General features: G+C 33.4%; 1 protein-coding gene across 1 annotated transcript; it reads left to right on the top strand.

Annotated features, from left to right (window-relative positions):
- Positions 1 to 1,274: 1,274 nt before the first annotated feature.
- LOC134683112 (uncharacterized) lies at positions 1,275 to 5,644 on the top strand. The gene is made up of 2 exons (XM_063542204.1): positions 1,275 to 1,551; positions 4,994 to 5,644. The coding sequence occupies exons 1-2, from the start codon at positions 1,326 to 1,328 to the stop codon at positions 5,611 to 5,613; spliced, it is 846 nt and encodes a 281-aa protein (XP_063398274.1). The 5' UTR covers positions 1,275 to 1,325; the 3' UTR covers positions 5,614 to 5,644.
- Positions 5,645 to 16,858: the final 11,214 nt, after the last annotated feature.

Here is a 16,858-nt window from a genome sequence, read left to right on the forward strand (position 1 = left end):
GTGCGGCCAAGTAAAAATAGCAAACAGAAAGTAGAAAAAAAATGTTTTGACTTCAGGATTGCGGAACATTTTATTCTTCGTGGCAAGACCCACTTTTTTTTCGACTAAATCACAATTTCACATTAGTACATACATGATATGAACATGATTTTTTTTTCTATGTATCATTTTTTATTTTTTTATTTTCAAAGATCAGCTGTTTTGCATGTAAGCCTACGGAGCAGCGAATTACAAAACTTCAACCTAAACTATAAATATTCTTTTTGTGACACATGAATAGACATTATTCTACTTAAGAAAATACTTGTACCAAGTCAGAAAACAGATGTTATCCATTCGTTTGATTTATAATTAGAGCTTTTGATTTACTATTTCATTAGGTTCTTTGAATTTTTCTCGGAGTTCAGTATGTTTGTGATTTAACTTTTTGTATCTATTTCAATCAGTTGTAGCAGTGTTGTAGTGTGTAGTCAAGAGTACATTGGGAATTACAGAAGGGTTTTCAATTATTTAGTTTATTTTGGTCTTACTTTAATAAAAAAAAAAGGAAGAGAAAATGTAAAATTAAGAAGATGAAAACCTTATCATAAATAAAACTATATCATAATTTCCGCAAGTAAGTTTTGTGAATGGTCTAGGACTCATTTTCACAACTTTTGCAAAACGTTTAATAAGATTTAAAATCTAAATTTTAAATCAGTTATCGGTTGTGCTCAGTCCGTTATAATACTTCGTCAGTTATTATTAATAATTGGTTTTTAATTGGATTATCGATCTTCACAAGTGATTGTTTACCCATAATCCTCCTTTTACCGTCGACATTTGGCAAAAGAAGACGCTTTTTAGAGCTAAATATATTTGCAGCAAATCTACACAAATCTGACACATAAGTTGTTAAAAACGTTATTTATTTTCAAAGTATTTCAAACAATTTTGTTCAGAGATTTGATTATCGATTATTTTGACTCGATTGATACAATTGTCGAAGCGCCAGGGCGAAACAAAAATTTTCATGCAGCAGACGGCATGGCATGGTTTTGAAATTTTTGACATTTTGAATTAGTTTATATCTAGCAGAAGTTCATTTTTTTTTTAACTTTATATTGAATAGATACAGTGAACACATCAAATATTTGTGATAGCAGAATTCCAATATTATTTGTTTGAGGTAGATGCAAATCTAAATTAATATTTTTTTCATCAATCGGCCACAGCAGAATCGGGCATATTATTGTGTTGCTTTTACATTGGCTTAAATCATATATTATCTGACATATAATCAAATATTTACATAAGTTATCATAGTGTGTCTTTTTCAGTTTAAAATGCTTAGAGCTTCTAAAAGAAAAAGGGTGGTGCCCAAGGGAAGAGGAGATAGCGTGGCTCCGGCCGCTAAGAGAAGTGTCTTGCGTCGAAAAGTTGGAGATGTCCATGATATCAGATCAACAGAGAGTCCAGTGGCAAACATTACACTAGATACAGATACAGAAGTGATGACTATGGCTCCGGTCCCGGTCTCAACAACCGCTACTGAACCCATTACGCCTTCAGGTAATTGTCCAGTATTTCAAACCCCTTCTCCTTGCATTAAGGCCAGTGATGACCTTGCTAGAAATATCCCTGTAAGCTTGAGACAAAAAATTATTGCTGGAGAGTATATTGACCTGGCCTTACTGTTAGTCAATTCACAAGCCTCTGCAGGGGATAAACAAAAAGTAGTTATTTCGCAGGGAGAAATTTTGTTACAACCACGGCAGCAACAACAAAAAATTGACTCCATAGATACCTGGACAGACGCATATTTATTGTATATAAGTATATATTGTACTGCTCACCCGCATGTATTTCAAGAATTACTAAAGTACATGCATAGTATTCGGTTAGGTGCTAAGCGGTGCGCACTAGGGTGGAAATCGTATGACGAACAATTCCGCCTCAGAATGTCACAGGATCCAGCAGGGTCTTGGGCTGTTGTTGACCCTGAGCTCTGGCTGCTTTATATGTATCCTCCGTCTTCTAATAGTAATGCGCCAGGAAGCACGGGGCGCTTTAAATGTTACGCATTCAATTACCAGGGCAATTGCGTGAATCAATCATGTCCTTATAATCATTCTTGTTTAAGATGTTCTGATCAGCACCCACTTATACAGTGCCCAAGACAAAACGTTTTTCCTAATAGGGTAGGCGGAAATGCAAGATTTCAGCAACCTAGGCCTCAATTTAGACCGAGATTTCAGGCACGTGGTGGCAACCCAGTGCAGTATCCCAACAATACGAAATCGTATTCTGGTCAATTTATGAAGTGATTCTTTGCAAAATGCAATTAAAGTTGTGGCACAATATTTTTTATGTTTCTATGTTAAAGAGATGTGTAAGAATTTATGACATTGTTCATATTGTTAATTTTGTATAGCATTCAGATTGTATTACTTTCAGAGTCCAAACTATTGCGTCACCTATGGGATAAAGGGTGGACTCCAATAAACATAATTGAATTAAACACGTATCTTGGTGATTATGCAAATAGGGTGGATGCTAAGCTCCTGCTTGAGGGGTTTACTTTTGGATTTAGGATACAATATGAGGGTCCACGTATTTCTACTACCGCAAAAAAATTTAGTTTCTGCAGAAATACACAAGTTCGAAACATTAGCAAAGTTGAACGACGAGGTCAAACTTGGTAGGATTTTGGGTCCATTTTCTAAAAAACCTATATCGACACTGCGAATTTCTCCAATTGGACTTGTTCAGAAACCAGATAATGGTTGGCGTCTCATAACTCATTTGTCTTATCCAAGTGGAGGTAGTATTAATGATTTTATACCCGAAGATTATTGTAGTGTGAAATACTCATCATTTGACAATGTTTTAAATATGATTGCAGCTCTCGGAGAGCGTGCGAAAATCGGAAAAATCGATATTCGCCAAGCATTTAGGCTTTTAATCATAAATCCTGCAGATTTTGATCTTATGGGTATCAAATTTCAGGATAAGTTTTACATCAATAAATGTCTACCCTTAGGATTAAGTAGCTCATGTCAGCTTTTTGAACGGTTTTCGACCTTTTTACACTGTGTTGTTCAGTCAAAGTCGGGTCTGGACACTTTGGATCATTATTTGGATGATTTTATATTTGCTGGACACGAGTCAAATAATAATTGTGAGTTGTTAATGGACACTTTTATGAAAGTTTGTAAGGATTTATGCGTGCCATTGGCAGACAACAAAACAGTTGGTCCTACAACAACCTTGACATTTCTTGGTCTTGAAATTGATACTTTACTTATGTTGGTAAAAATTCCGGAAAACAAGGTCATTAAGTTAAGGTCTGGTATTCAATACATGGTTGGTCGGAAAAAGATAAAATTGAAGGAACTAGAGTCAATCATTGGGCTAATGGCATTTTGCTCACGTGCAATTCCGTCATCAAGGGCTTTTACTAGAAGGTTTTATGATGTTATTTCAAACCTCCAACACGGAAAGTCGTATTATTATGTAAAAATAAATCAAGAGCTGAGATCTGATGCTTTAGTCTGGTTAGAGTTTTTAGAAAATTTTAATGGCGAATGCTTCATTTCGGAAAGTCTCTGGTTATCAAGTGATACGCTTGAGCTGTTTACTGATAGTTCTGGAAATGTTGCTCTTGGTTGTGGGGCTTATTTTAACAAGCAATGGACTCAGTTTCGATGGCCTGTCGAGTGGAGGGATAAAGACTTCATGTCCGATATATCTTTTTTAGAGCTGGTGCCTATATTATTGGCCATGTTAATTTGGTCCCCTCAATTTTGCAACAAGAAAATTTTATTAAGAATAGATAACCAAGCACTAGTTTTGATAATTAACAAGCGAACATCAAAATCGAAGTACGTAATGAAGTTAATTCGTCCTCTAGTTTTGTTATTAATGAGAAAAAATATTCAGGTACGAGCGTTGCATATTCCAGGCGAAAGTAATGCAATTGCAGATTCTCTGTCTCGTTTTCAGGTGATCCGTTTCCGTACATTGGCCCCGGAAGCAGATCAAACTCCATCAGACATTCCTGTGGAGTTTCACATGGTCATTTCGGAACTGAAGTAGATTTTTTAATAAACAATTCGGTAGCTCCTAGTACAGCAAAGTTGTACACCAGGGCTTTAAATTTATTTAACAGTTTCAGGAAAGATATCGGTCTTGCTAATGTATGGCCTGTGCCACTGCACGACATTGTTGCTTTTATTGCATATATGTATAAATCTGGATTCGCTCATTCAACAATTAATTCGTACATATCAGGCCTAAGTTTCTACAACAAACTAAATGATTATGAAGACTATACACAAAAATTTATCGTTAGGAAAATGATCGATGGTGTAAAGCGTACAAGGTCGCCTCAGATGGACACTAGACTGCCTATTTCAAGAGAGTTATTGGGTCGTATTTTGTCAATATTATCTTGTATCTGCAGTTCGGCATACGAGGTAAGACTATTCAAGGCGGTTTTTTCCTTGGCCTTTCATGGTCTTTTTAGGGTTGGGGAGTTGACAGTTCAAACTATGAGTAATACATGTTATTCAAATCATGCTTTAAACATGAATGATGTACAAATTTACAAAAAATATTTAGAAATTCATTTGGTTTCGTCTAAGACCGATCAGTTTGGTAGGGGCGTAACCATACACATTCCGGAGCAATTAAACAAATGTATTTGTCCGGTGGTTTTATTGCCTTGCTATTTGCGAGACAGACCTGTAGTAGAGGGACCGCTATTTTGTCATTTTGACGGTAAACCATTGACTAAATACCAGTTTTCTGCAATACTCAAAAAGTCACTACATGCTTTAGGTATTGTTAATACTCGTTGGTCGTCTCACTCTTTCAGAATAGGTATGGCTACAGCCTGTGCCATTGAAGGGTTATCCGACGAAAAGATTAAAAGTTTAGGTCGTTGGAAATCGAGTGCATATTTACGGTACATACGAATTCCCGTTTAATTGTTTATTTATATTGCTGTTAGTTTCAGATTCTCCTATAAGGGTTTGGATTGTTGGGTCGTCTATTGTTAAGAATGCGTTTGTGGAATCAAGGCAACGCCCGGGAGGAACTAATTTGGCTTTGAATAGGTTGGGAGTAAATATCTGGTGGCAAGGAACCGGTGGACTAACTCTCTCTAAGATGAAAAATCGCATTAGATTAATGCTGAGACTTGAAGATCCTCCCAGCTATATTATAGTGCACATTGGGGGAAATGATATAGGTAATATCAAACTAGGTTACTTACATTTCCAGTTGGTTAAATTTATGTCATGGTTATCAAATAAATTGCCTGAAACCACATTAATTTGGTCGCAAGTACTACCAAGATTGTTGTGGAGGTATTCAACCAATGGGAATTGTATGGAGAAGTGCAGACGTCGGTTAAACAGCTCCATTGGTGTCCACATGACAAAGCATGGAGGCTGTTACATTCGATATCCTGACATAAAAGCTACACATAAGTTCCTAGCACAAGATGGGGTGCATTTATCTAAGATAGGAAATGAAATTTTTCTGAATATAATACAGGGAGCACTAGAAACAATTATTTCCAGTAAGACGGGTGGCATTACTTTTCCAGACGACTATTATACACTTTGAATTTTGTTAATTGACTCGTTGTAAATATTATATCTGCTCATATTATGAACTTGGTAATTAGTTTAGATGAAACATCAGCGTTACTGATGCTGTTTTATGTATAATGTAGATAATTTCTTCCTTGTTCCTCTGTTCATTTATTTAGAAATTGTTTCATTCAAATTTGCTTGAAATGGCACAGCTTCGCGCAGCTCCCCCCAATTTTATTGGCGGTTGACGGTTCTACGAAACTTTTAACTGAGGACTAAAATTGTCGCAGCACCGTCAATTTGGCAGATTTCGCTGCGCTTAAAGAACATATTTGCAGTTTACAGACTTATTTAAATCGTATGATAGCATTAGCCTCTGATTTCCAGGGTTAATAGCTTATCTTGAACTTGCCCCTTTTCATATATGGTCTGCCACCTCGAACATATTCGGCGATCATCATACAACATTTTCAAAGAAACATATGCATTTCTATCACTGAATTTTAGTTCATATTATATCACAAATTGCATTTCATATAATAGTACATATATCAATTTGTTAATAAATGCTGTGGCCATTTCCTGCCAACTCTAATTTGTTATTTTTTAAATGAGCATCTAAGATAATAAGATTTAAAATCTAAATTTTAAATCAGTTATCGGTTGTGCTCAGTCCGTTATAATACTTCGTCAGTTATTATTAATAATTGGTTTTTAATTGGATTATCGATCTTCACAAGTGATTGTTTACCCATAATCCTCCTTTTACCGTCGACATTTGGCAAAAGAAGACGCTTTTTAGAGCAAACCCGCCCACCCTCCCCTTTATTTGCGGAAGATACTGCTGTTTGGTTTTTGTTTGTTTATTTCAGATGTGTATTGTCTACATAGATTATATCGTCATACCATATTGAAAGCTGTTCAGATTCTAATATCGAGACTGTCAATCAACTAAAAATAGATGTTATAGATGAATACTGGCCGCAAAAGAGTGGACATACACAGAAATTGAAAGGATTACTTGGAAGTGATTAATTATGGATTTTATTACATTCTAACATGTGAAATAGTTGCAGATTTGATTTAATCAATGATAGCGATAACTTCTGATTTCCAGAGTTAGTCGTTTGATTTATGGCAGATTTCGCTGCGCTTAAAGAACATATTTGCAGTTTACAGACTTATTTAAATCGTATGATAGCATTAGCCTCTGATTTCCAGGGTTAATAGCTTATCTTGAACTTGCCCCTTTTCATATATGGTCTGCCACCTCGAACATATTCGGCGATCATCATACAACATTTTCAAAGAAACATATGCATTTCTATCACTGAATTTTAGTTCATATTATATCACAAATTGCATTTCATATAATAGTACATATATCAATTTGTTAATAAATGCTGTGGCCATTTCCTGCCAACTCTAATTTGTTATTTTTTAAATGAGCATCTAAGATAAATACAGTTATTGTAAAAACTCTGTCAATGCATATTACATATTTGTTTGTTTGAATCAAACTTTTTATTAATAACCTATTTGTGTGACCTTAAGAAAACTCTTATAATTTGTGTTTGTAAACATGTTTTACACATATTAAATGGAAAAAAAATCATCAAAATAAAAATATTATTTGCCATTTATAAACAGGTTTAAAGTTGTTTGTTAAAAGAGGGACGAAAGATACCAAAGGGACAGTCAAACTCATAAATCTAAAACAAACTGACAACGCCATGGCTAAAAATGAAAAAGACAAACAGAAAAACAATAGTACACATGACACAACATAGAAAACTAAAGAATAAACAACACGAACCCCAAAATACGCAATGATATTTTCAAATAAACACATTATTCATACATTTTCAGTGCTGTACAACTTTGTACTTTTTTCACTTTCGATCTTTTATATCTGGGCGTTATGTATTCGGGTTTAGTTTTCTGTATTTAGTTAATACTTTAGTTCCATTATGTATATCTCTTTCATATTCATTTGATAAAATTTACTGTTTGCAATAGCATGAATTGGTCTATATAATAAGAATGTTCGGGCATACAAACAATGCCGTATTTGTCAAAACCTTTTCAACTTTTGATCTTCAGTGCTGTACAACTTTGTACTTTTTTCACTTTCAAACTTTTATATCTGGGCGTCACTGGTGAGTCTTATGTGGACAATACGCGTTTTTGGCGTATTTAATTTAAAATCTGATGCCTTTTGTTATCTATTCATCATGTTTTTCTTTGTCTAATGTGTTCTCCTATTTATTTGTATTGTAGTCCTGTAATATTATGTTGTCATTTCAATGTTATATTTAACTTTACCATTAAAGTGCGAGGCATGCCATAAAACCAGGTTAAACCCACCACTTTTATTCCCCATTAAAAGTGTCCTGTACCAATTCAGGAAGATGGCCATTGTGATAATATTGTTCGTTTCTGTGTGTGTTGCATTTTAACGTTGAGTCGTTTGTGTTTTCTCTTATTTTTGAGATATTGACATAAGACGTGGCACGGTACTTGTCTATCCCAAATTCACGTATTTGGTTTTGATGTTATATTTGTTATTCTCGTGGTGTTTTGTCTGTTGCTTGGTCCGTTTCTGTGTGTGTTGCGTTTCGGAGTTGTGTCGTTGTTCTCTTATATTTAATGCGTTTCCCTCGGTTTTAGTTTGTTACCCCGATTTTGTTTTTTTGTCCATGGATTTATAAGTTTTGAACAGTGGTATACTACTGTTGCCTTTATTTATCAATGTGTAAAAACTAAAAAGTCATCGCTCAACCATATAATGAGCTAGGCTCTGTAATGCCATATATATATATATATATCGATACAATATGATAATTTTTCAACAAAAGGACAAATGACTAGCGCTTTTATTAAGTCCAACAAGTTTAAGAAATACTGTAAATCCAGAAACGATTGCGAGGTTTTTATATCTGTGAATAAATCGGCTTGGTGAGTATTGCAATAAGAAGAACTCGCACTATGATAAATAAAGCATAGTTCTGCAGGTTGATATTTCTAATAAAACTCGCTTTCTTGTCCATTTTTGAAAAAAAATCCCGATACTAAATCCATTTAATTAGTTCTGCTTTCACGGTAATAAAATTGTTCTAGCCTTCTTAATATGTTAAACATTCTGTTACTTAAAAATCAAAAGATGATTTATCTGAACAACACATTTCAGAAATATTTAGTAGTGATATATTTTTAATTTTAAGTCTGTTGAAATTGATGTTTTAGTGGGATCCCAACCCTTCCTTAACCGTGGACAGTGTTGCAACAATATAACATAAGTACGAGCTATAAAATTAGTTAAAAAAGGCTCGTAAAATTGGTACAAATAAATATATATATAACATATAAATTCATTAATATTCAAATGGATGTGATAGGATACTTTAAGACCATTTAAGGTCCAAAATTCCGAAAAAGTTTTGTAAAATAAAATTAAAACCACTTGATGTATAATTATACTGCTATACAACCAAATTGAAACGCGATGAGGAAAATTTAATCAAATGATGACCCCAAGCAAATACCCACCTACATTTTGTATCTATAACATGTCAACAATTTATAAGCGCTTATGAAACATCTTACAATAATATAACAGCGACTATAAACTAATTTCTATCAATGTCCAGTATTTCCAAGAATTGTATTAGTGACCATCCACTATTTGTAAATGCACATTTGACATTTAAGAAAAATGTTACTATGAAAGCATATGAGGCAATAAAACTGAATAATACAAGGTGAAATAGACAACAAATAGCGCTTCTGATTTGCTCAATCAAAATAATGATATCTTTGAGGGTTTTTTTAACAATTTAACAATGTTAACTTTTACTGCGAACAAATGTACTAGTTCATGTACTTTTTCAGATGATATTCCGAATAGTACTTCATTTCAAGTTTATCGGTTGAAAAGAAAATATCTCTACAGCGGAATGTGAAGGTTGATGATACTTACTGCTGCTTTTTTCTAAGGAAGCTTCTAGATCAGGTTTGTCTCGTCAACATAAAGGAATAAGTCGGCAAGTGGAGACAGACGAGTAGAAAAACGTGTTGCAGACCCTGATATTGGAACTTGCATATTCACCCATACTTGGCTTTCATGTATGGGTATAAAAGAAATATTCTAACGTATTGCAATGAATTCAGACATGCAAAGAGCTTTAGTGATGCAATATAGTAATATGTTGTTTCAATAGGCGAATTGTATGACATTCCTCTGTTTGCCTGTACCAAGTCAGGAATATGACAGTTCTTATAAAAAAAGAAGATGTGGTATGATTGTCAATGAGACAACTATCCACAAAAGACCAAAATGACACAAACATTAACAATTATAGGTCACCGTACGGCCTTCAACAATGAACAAAGCCCATTCCGGGTAGTCAGCTATAAAAGGCCCCAATAAGACGTTCCTATAAGACAAATTGTACAACAATTCAAACGAGAAAATTAACGACCTTATTTATGTAAAAAAAACTGTCCATTCGTTTTTGATACGTTTTGTTATTTCATTTTGCCATGTGATTATGAACTTTCCGAATTGATTTTCCTCTGTCGGAGCCCCGCTTGACAGTCTCCAGAATGACCAACACATTAAAAAACAGTTCAGTTCCGTTCACACACTGTGTCTATCGTCTATTTTATATGAGCACCTACGTTTTGATATTGTATTTATATTGTCACAATTGTGTCATAGATCAAAATAAATTTAGTGTATGGTAATATGTTTTGTTCAAATGTCTTTTTGATCGAGTTTATCCATTTCGATTGATATTTCATAGTCCATCTTTTTGTGCTGTAATGTAACTTTATTTACGGGCGTAAGCTGCTATTACGTATTCAATTATTTGCTTGCACATTTTTTTCACACAAAAAAATAAATTCTGAAATTGAATAACGGATAGCCAATCCCGTAACTGTACAAAGTTTAACCCCAATAAAAATGAATATGTGAAGCTATTTTTTAACAAGAGGGAAGCGGATAAAGCAATGCAAAACTGTACATCTAGTTGGTCTAGCAAGGATGCAAATGAGCCACGTGCGTCGAGTTTATAAGACGTTACTGCAAAGAAAAATATTGTTGCCCCTTTTTATCTAACTTGACAGATGATGAGTTGCTAAAACTTGAAACAAAAGTCAATCTACTGCAGCATGAATGAGAGCCAAACTACCCTTCCCGTTTAAGTAATAAGAATATAAAAACGAAAACTGGACTTTTAGATGTCGAGATATATAACAGAGGATGATACCACTACCTTCCTAAACTAAGTCGGATTCAGGTCTACATATACCAAGAATTTACATTCTCACATGAACACAAAGGTCAACGTTCTCATAGGTAAATTTACAAAAGAAAAGCTGATGCACCCGTGCTGAATAATCATATATAAGTGCATAAGTAATGGGAAACTCCTTCGTATATATCGTGCGTGTGATACAATTAGATTTAGTTTAAACATATATTTTTTGCAAAAGGGATTGGAAATAGAAGGTACACAAAAGGAAGAACGTTGATAAAATGTCATTCACGTGATGAAGGGGAACATTATTTGGCAAAAAATGACTTACATGTCCCCGTCTTACCACCAAAAATACGGTAAGGTCTACGTTTAATGGTCGCACATTTTTTTTGAATTTTGAAACTGATATAACTTAAAAACGAACAGTATTATTTATTTACTCACATGAAACAAACCGGGATGTGGTATTCAGTACGTAGGTGAAACTGGACGATATTTATCTAAACGCACTCAAGAACATCTGTATCGTTTTAAAAGACCCAATAAATTCAAAAGTATCATTTATCAACACCTTAAGAAGCACAACCATCCTTTAAAATATTAAGCAGTTCAACCTTTAGAAGTAGTAAATAAGCAGCCTGGTGAATCTCATTCAAAGTTTGTACGATCACGGAACAAATTGAATTAAATTGGATTAAAAAATTACAGACAGTATACCCTCTCGGTCTAAATGATAATATCAAGGGAATTGGTAATATATCTAGAACCGATTCCGTTAACATTTTGGATATAGTTTCTAAAACTGTTCGTAAAAACCGATCTCACGGTCGCAGAACAAATCGCAATCAAAGAAAATTTCGGACCAATTATACCAATATTTCGGACCTAATTTCTATTTAAAAAAACAACGGCAGACATTTTCTGTTAACAAAACTCTGTTCATTACCGGTTAATAAGTTAAATAAAATTTTGGAGGAATGCAACACAATTTCATATAGCAGTCCTAAGTATGAAATTGTTCAAATTATTATGGCATATTGTTATTCTAAACCATTTCCCAAAATTGATCGCCCTGAAGATTAAAAAAAACATTTTATTAAAATAAAGTATGTCAATAAAGATTTTGATTTTGTAAATATTGCCGGTATATTTAACGACCATTCTGTTAAAGAACAAATTCCTGGATATTTTGACAATACTGAGCTACCTCTACAAGAAATCTACCCGGAAATTTGTGTTTAATTATAGTCAATTGTATAAAGATGTTAATATCAGTGAAAATACACCTACTTCATGTAATTGTAGTTATTCTGAATATATTTATGTACCCATTTCCCATGTTATAACAGGAGATCTTAACATCGTTCAAGACCGAGAGATAAAATCATTCCTCAGTTAAGGACCTAAATATCGTCCCCCGTCAATTACTATTTGGAATGAGTGTCGTAATATCATCCACGATTCACTCCATACTTACTGTATGAAATGGATAAAACGGGAAAAAGCTGACAAAAAATCTTTGGACTCTTTTTTTAATTCAGTAATGAAGATAGTTGATATACGTATTCAACATTTTAAATAACATTTTACTATTAACAATAACCACAATAAATCTATTTCTCGTATTAAACATTAACTAAAAGAACTAGCCAAGGAATTTGTTTTTGTCCCGGCCGATGAAGATGCTAATAAAATTATTATTGTTTGACGTAAATTTTACATTGAGGTTCTGAAAAAATAATTACCAATTCACAAACTTTCCAACTGACTCCATTTTCAGAAAACGACATCTGTAACAAACATAAACTTTTAGCTACCGCTTAACAAGCAAAGCCAAATACAATGAAAGTTCCAACTATGTATTGGCTTCCGAAGCTACACAAAACACCTTACACATATATATTTATTTCGTCTTCAAGCCATTGTTCCACTACTAATTGTCTATTCTTCTTACCAACACACTTGGTACAATTAAAAACCTGATAATAAAATATTCAAATAAGGCTTTCGAAAAAAGTGGAATTAATTACTTTTGGAGTGTTAAGAACTCGTTGGAAATACTTGATAAATTGCATGCTTATATTGGTGATTTTGAAACTGTTCAAAGTTTTGATTTTTCAAACTCTTTTAATTCAGTAATGAAGATAGTTGATATACGTATTCAACATTTTAAATAACATTTTACTATTAACAATAACCACAATAAATCTATTTCTCGTATTAAACATTAACTAAAAGAACTAGCCAAGGAATTTGTATATATATTTATTTCGTCTTCAAGCCATTGTTCCACTACTAATTGTCTATTCTTCTTACCAACACACTTGGTACAATTAAAAACCTGATAATAAAATATTCAAATAAGGCTTTCGAAAAAAGTGGAATTAATTACTTTTGGAGTGTTAAGAACTCGTTGGAAATACTTGATAAATTGCATGCTTATATTGGTGATTTTGAAACTGTTCAAAGTTTTGATTTTTCAAACTCTTTTAGGTCATTTTTCAGTAGCAATAAACAAAAAAACTATGTCAATTGGACATGCTTTGATACTATATATGCCCTTGAATTTTACTTGATAACATTTTTGTTCGCTATGGGGATTCCGTATAATGACGGCGTGCACAAAGTTGACGGCAACTGTAAAATGCACTTTTTTAATAGCTTTAAACTGATAATTTTATATGTATTTATAATATTTTTTGAAGAAGAATATTGTATCATGATTAAATTATGAATGCATGCCATAAGAATCCACATTACTAGTAAGGTAAATTAATATTTAATCTTTAAAGCATGAAACGGACATATAGAAAACGGCAAAAAATCGGTGTAACTTGTAACATTAAATTAGTATAAAATAGAGTTTTTGACCTAAAATTTATACAAATTTAAAATTCTATTCCAAATTTTCGTATAATAGAATTGTTCAGATTCGGACTCTGACATTATATGAAATTTACCGCAAAAAAATCAAAAACGACCATGGTAGATATGCTTGGAATGATCTTAGTTATGTGTAAGAAGTAGTAATTTGGAAGGGCTAATAATCAAAATGGAAGAATCGGTAAGAAAAAATATGTAATTGCTATCTTTTTATTTTAAAATAACTTGGTATTCGAAATGTGCAAAACCATAGGTTTAATAAAATCTGCAACATAAGAATGATTCGATAGTCCATACTGAACACCTGAATTTTTTAAATGTCCAGCTATTATGTTACATTCTAAAGAAATGGCGTTTTGACGCTGTTTTCTGAAAAGGATCCACGATATCGTCGCTACTTATTTCCATTATACTGCTCGTAGCAAATACTTATTTATATTTTCAAAATGTGCATTTGCTGCACTTTTTTTGTTCGAAAAAAAAAGAAATATGTTGAACATGAATGTTTAGAATTATGTGGTAAACTAAGTGTCCAGTGTTTTTGTTACGCTGACGTTTTCTGAGGGAAAATACCGACGTCGTAAATGGTTTTTGTAATTTGAAGACGTTACATTTGTAGACTCAGCTTTGTGCACGCCGTATATATCGTAAGGTTATCGGAATTCCAATGGGGACTAACTGTACCACTTATTGCGGACCTGTTTTTGTATTGCTATGAATTACAATTGATGACAAAAATAAGCAAAGACCCATCAAAACAACAACTGATACACAAATTTAATAATACTTTTAGATATTTGGATGATATTTTGGCTCTCAATAATGACGACTTCAGTATGCATATTAAAGAAATTTATCCTGTTGAACTTACTTTGAATAAAGCTAATACTAACAATGACCACTGCTTTTTCCGCGATCTTGATATCTATATCACAAACGGAAAGCTAAATACTAAAATTTATGATAAAAGATATGATTTTTCCTTTCCTATTGTTAATTATCCATTTTTAGATGGTGACGTTCCCTTGTCACCATCTTACGGTGTTTATATATCTCAACTTGTACGATTCGCTCGTGTATGTACCAATGTTTTAGTTTTAACGAGAGAAATTTACCCATATTTTGACTATTTTATTAATTGTGACTGTTTATTTAACGCATCATGTAAATATAACGGAATTTGACGAGACTGTTATTAAAGTGAGAGGGCTAGCGCTATAGAACCAGGTTTAATCCACCATTTTCTACATTTGAAAATGCCTGTACCAATTCAGGAATATGACAGTTCTTGTCCATTCGTTTTTGATGCGTTTTGTTATTTGATTTTGCCATGTGATTATGGACTTTCCTAATTGATTTTCCTCTGAGTTCAGTATTTTTGTGATTTTACTTTTTATGTATTACTGAAAAATTATTACACCAGGGTTTTCGATATCACAAACTAGTTAAAACATTAACTAAATTTTATCATCGGTATAAGGACATCATTCGTAAATATAGCTCAACATGCAGACTTCTATACGTATTTCACATTCAATTTTTTATGGAAATATTCTGTATAAAGCACAAAGGTGTCAGTATTCACCTCAGAAACTAACAAAACCTTTGAAAAGACTTATTAAGAAGGGATATAGCTACGATACTGTTGTCAGGTCATTAAAGATTGCATATTTTGGCGTTAATATTGATTCACTTATAGGGTCTTTGTGTCGGAACTAAACACATTTATTCAAAAACCAGTTGTTGGCACGACACGGGTTATGTTCTTCTCATATAAGTTATGATGGTATGATACTAAACCCCTAACGGGAAGGATTGTGCCTGATGTTCATATGATGAAATCATTATCTTTCAGTCAGTTTTATTGAAGTCTGGAGCTGGCATGTCAGTTAACTGCTAGTAGCCTGTTGTTATTTATGTATTATTGTCATTTTGTTTATTTTCTTTGGTTACATCTTTTGACATTATACTCGGACTTCTCTTGAACTGAATTTTAATGTGCGTATTGTTATGCGTTTACTTTTCTACATTGGCTGGAGGTATAGGGGGAGGGTTGAGATCTCACAAACATGTTAAACCCCGCCGCATTTTTGCGCCTATCCCAAGTTAGCAGCCTCTGGCCTTTGTTAGTCTTGTATTATTTTAATTTTAGTTTCTTGTGTACAATTTGGAAATTAGTATGGCGTTCATTATCACTGAACTAGTATATATTTTTTTCAGGGGCCAGCTGAAGGACGCCTCCGGGTGCGGGTATTTCTCGCTACATTGAAGACCTGTTTGTGACCTTCTGCTGTAGTTTTTTTTCTACGGTCGGGTTGTTGTCTCTTTGATATATTCCCCATTTCCATTCTCAATTTTATTTGACGATTGAACGTCAAATAATAGAACACAAAACGCAGACGTTGCAAAAAAGAAACATTTTCCACCCCCATATATATTTAAAGAGTTTTATTTGGAACAATGGTTAATTCAAAAAATTTTATACCCACCACTTGAAAATTTGTAGGTATATTATGATTGGGAAGTCTATTCGTTCGTTCGAAAAAAATCGTCAGTTGGTTTGTTCGTATGTTACATTTTTGTATCCGCAACTCATCCTATTCGACAGAATCTTACAGAATGTTATTCACCAAATGTACTTTTGCTCCTCATATATTCGGTATCTGCAGATTCTCTTTATTGTGATTCTTGTGTTTTATTTTGAAGAATTTTATCAGACCTGTCGACGATAGGAGCAATATGCCAGGACATTTTAAAACCCACGAAAGGAGCGATTTTAATCATTGTAGTTTTATCGAAATAACGGACAAGATCCTTAAGGATATACGTAATACAAAACACATCTGTCATTGATACCCTTAGAGATCATCAGATAGGGAAAAAATGCACATACAAAGAAAAAGAACAATTGAGAACCTTATCCTGTGTGGTAGGCAAAGTATGACTGTTAGAGGTAACACAGAGGAAAAGCCATATAAAATTAAGCTGCTTCAGGTGATGAGGTTCCGACAAAACAACAAACACAACAGAAAAATGAAAGGCCAAGTTAACATCTCCTGATATCCAAAATGAAATAACTAAAATCATTGGTAGACAAATAAGAGAAAATATCGTGCGCGATTGTAATAG

This window comes from Mytilus trossulus, chromosome 1 (genome assembly GCF_036588685.1).
Source record: "Mytilus trossulus isolate FHL-02 chromosome 1, PNRI_Mtr1.1.1.hap1, whole genome shotgun sequence".
Taxonomy (NCBI): domain Eukaryota; kingdom Metazoa; phylum Mollusca; class Bivalvia; order Mytilida; family Mytilidae; genus Mytilus; species Mytilus trossulus.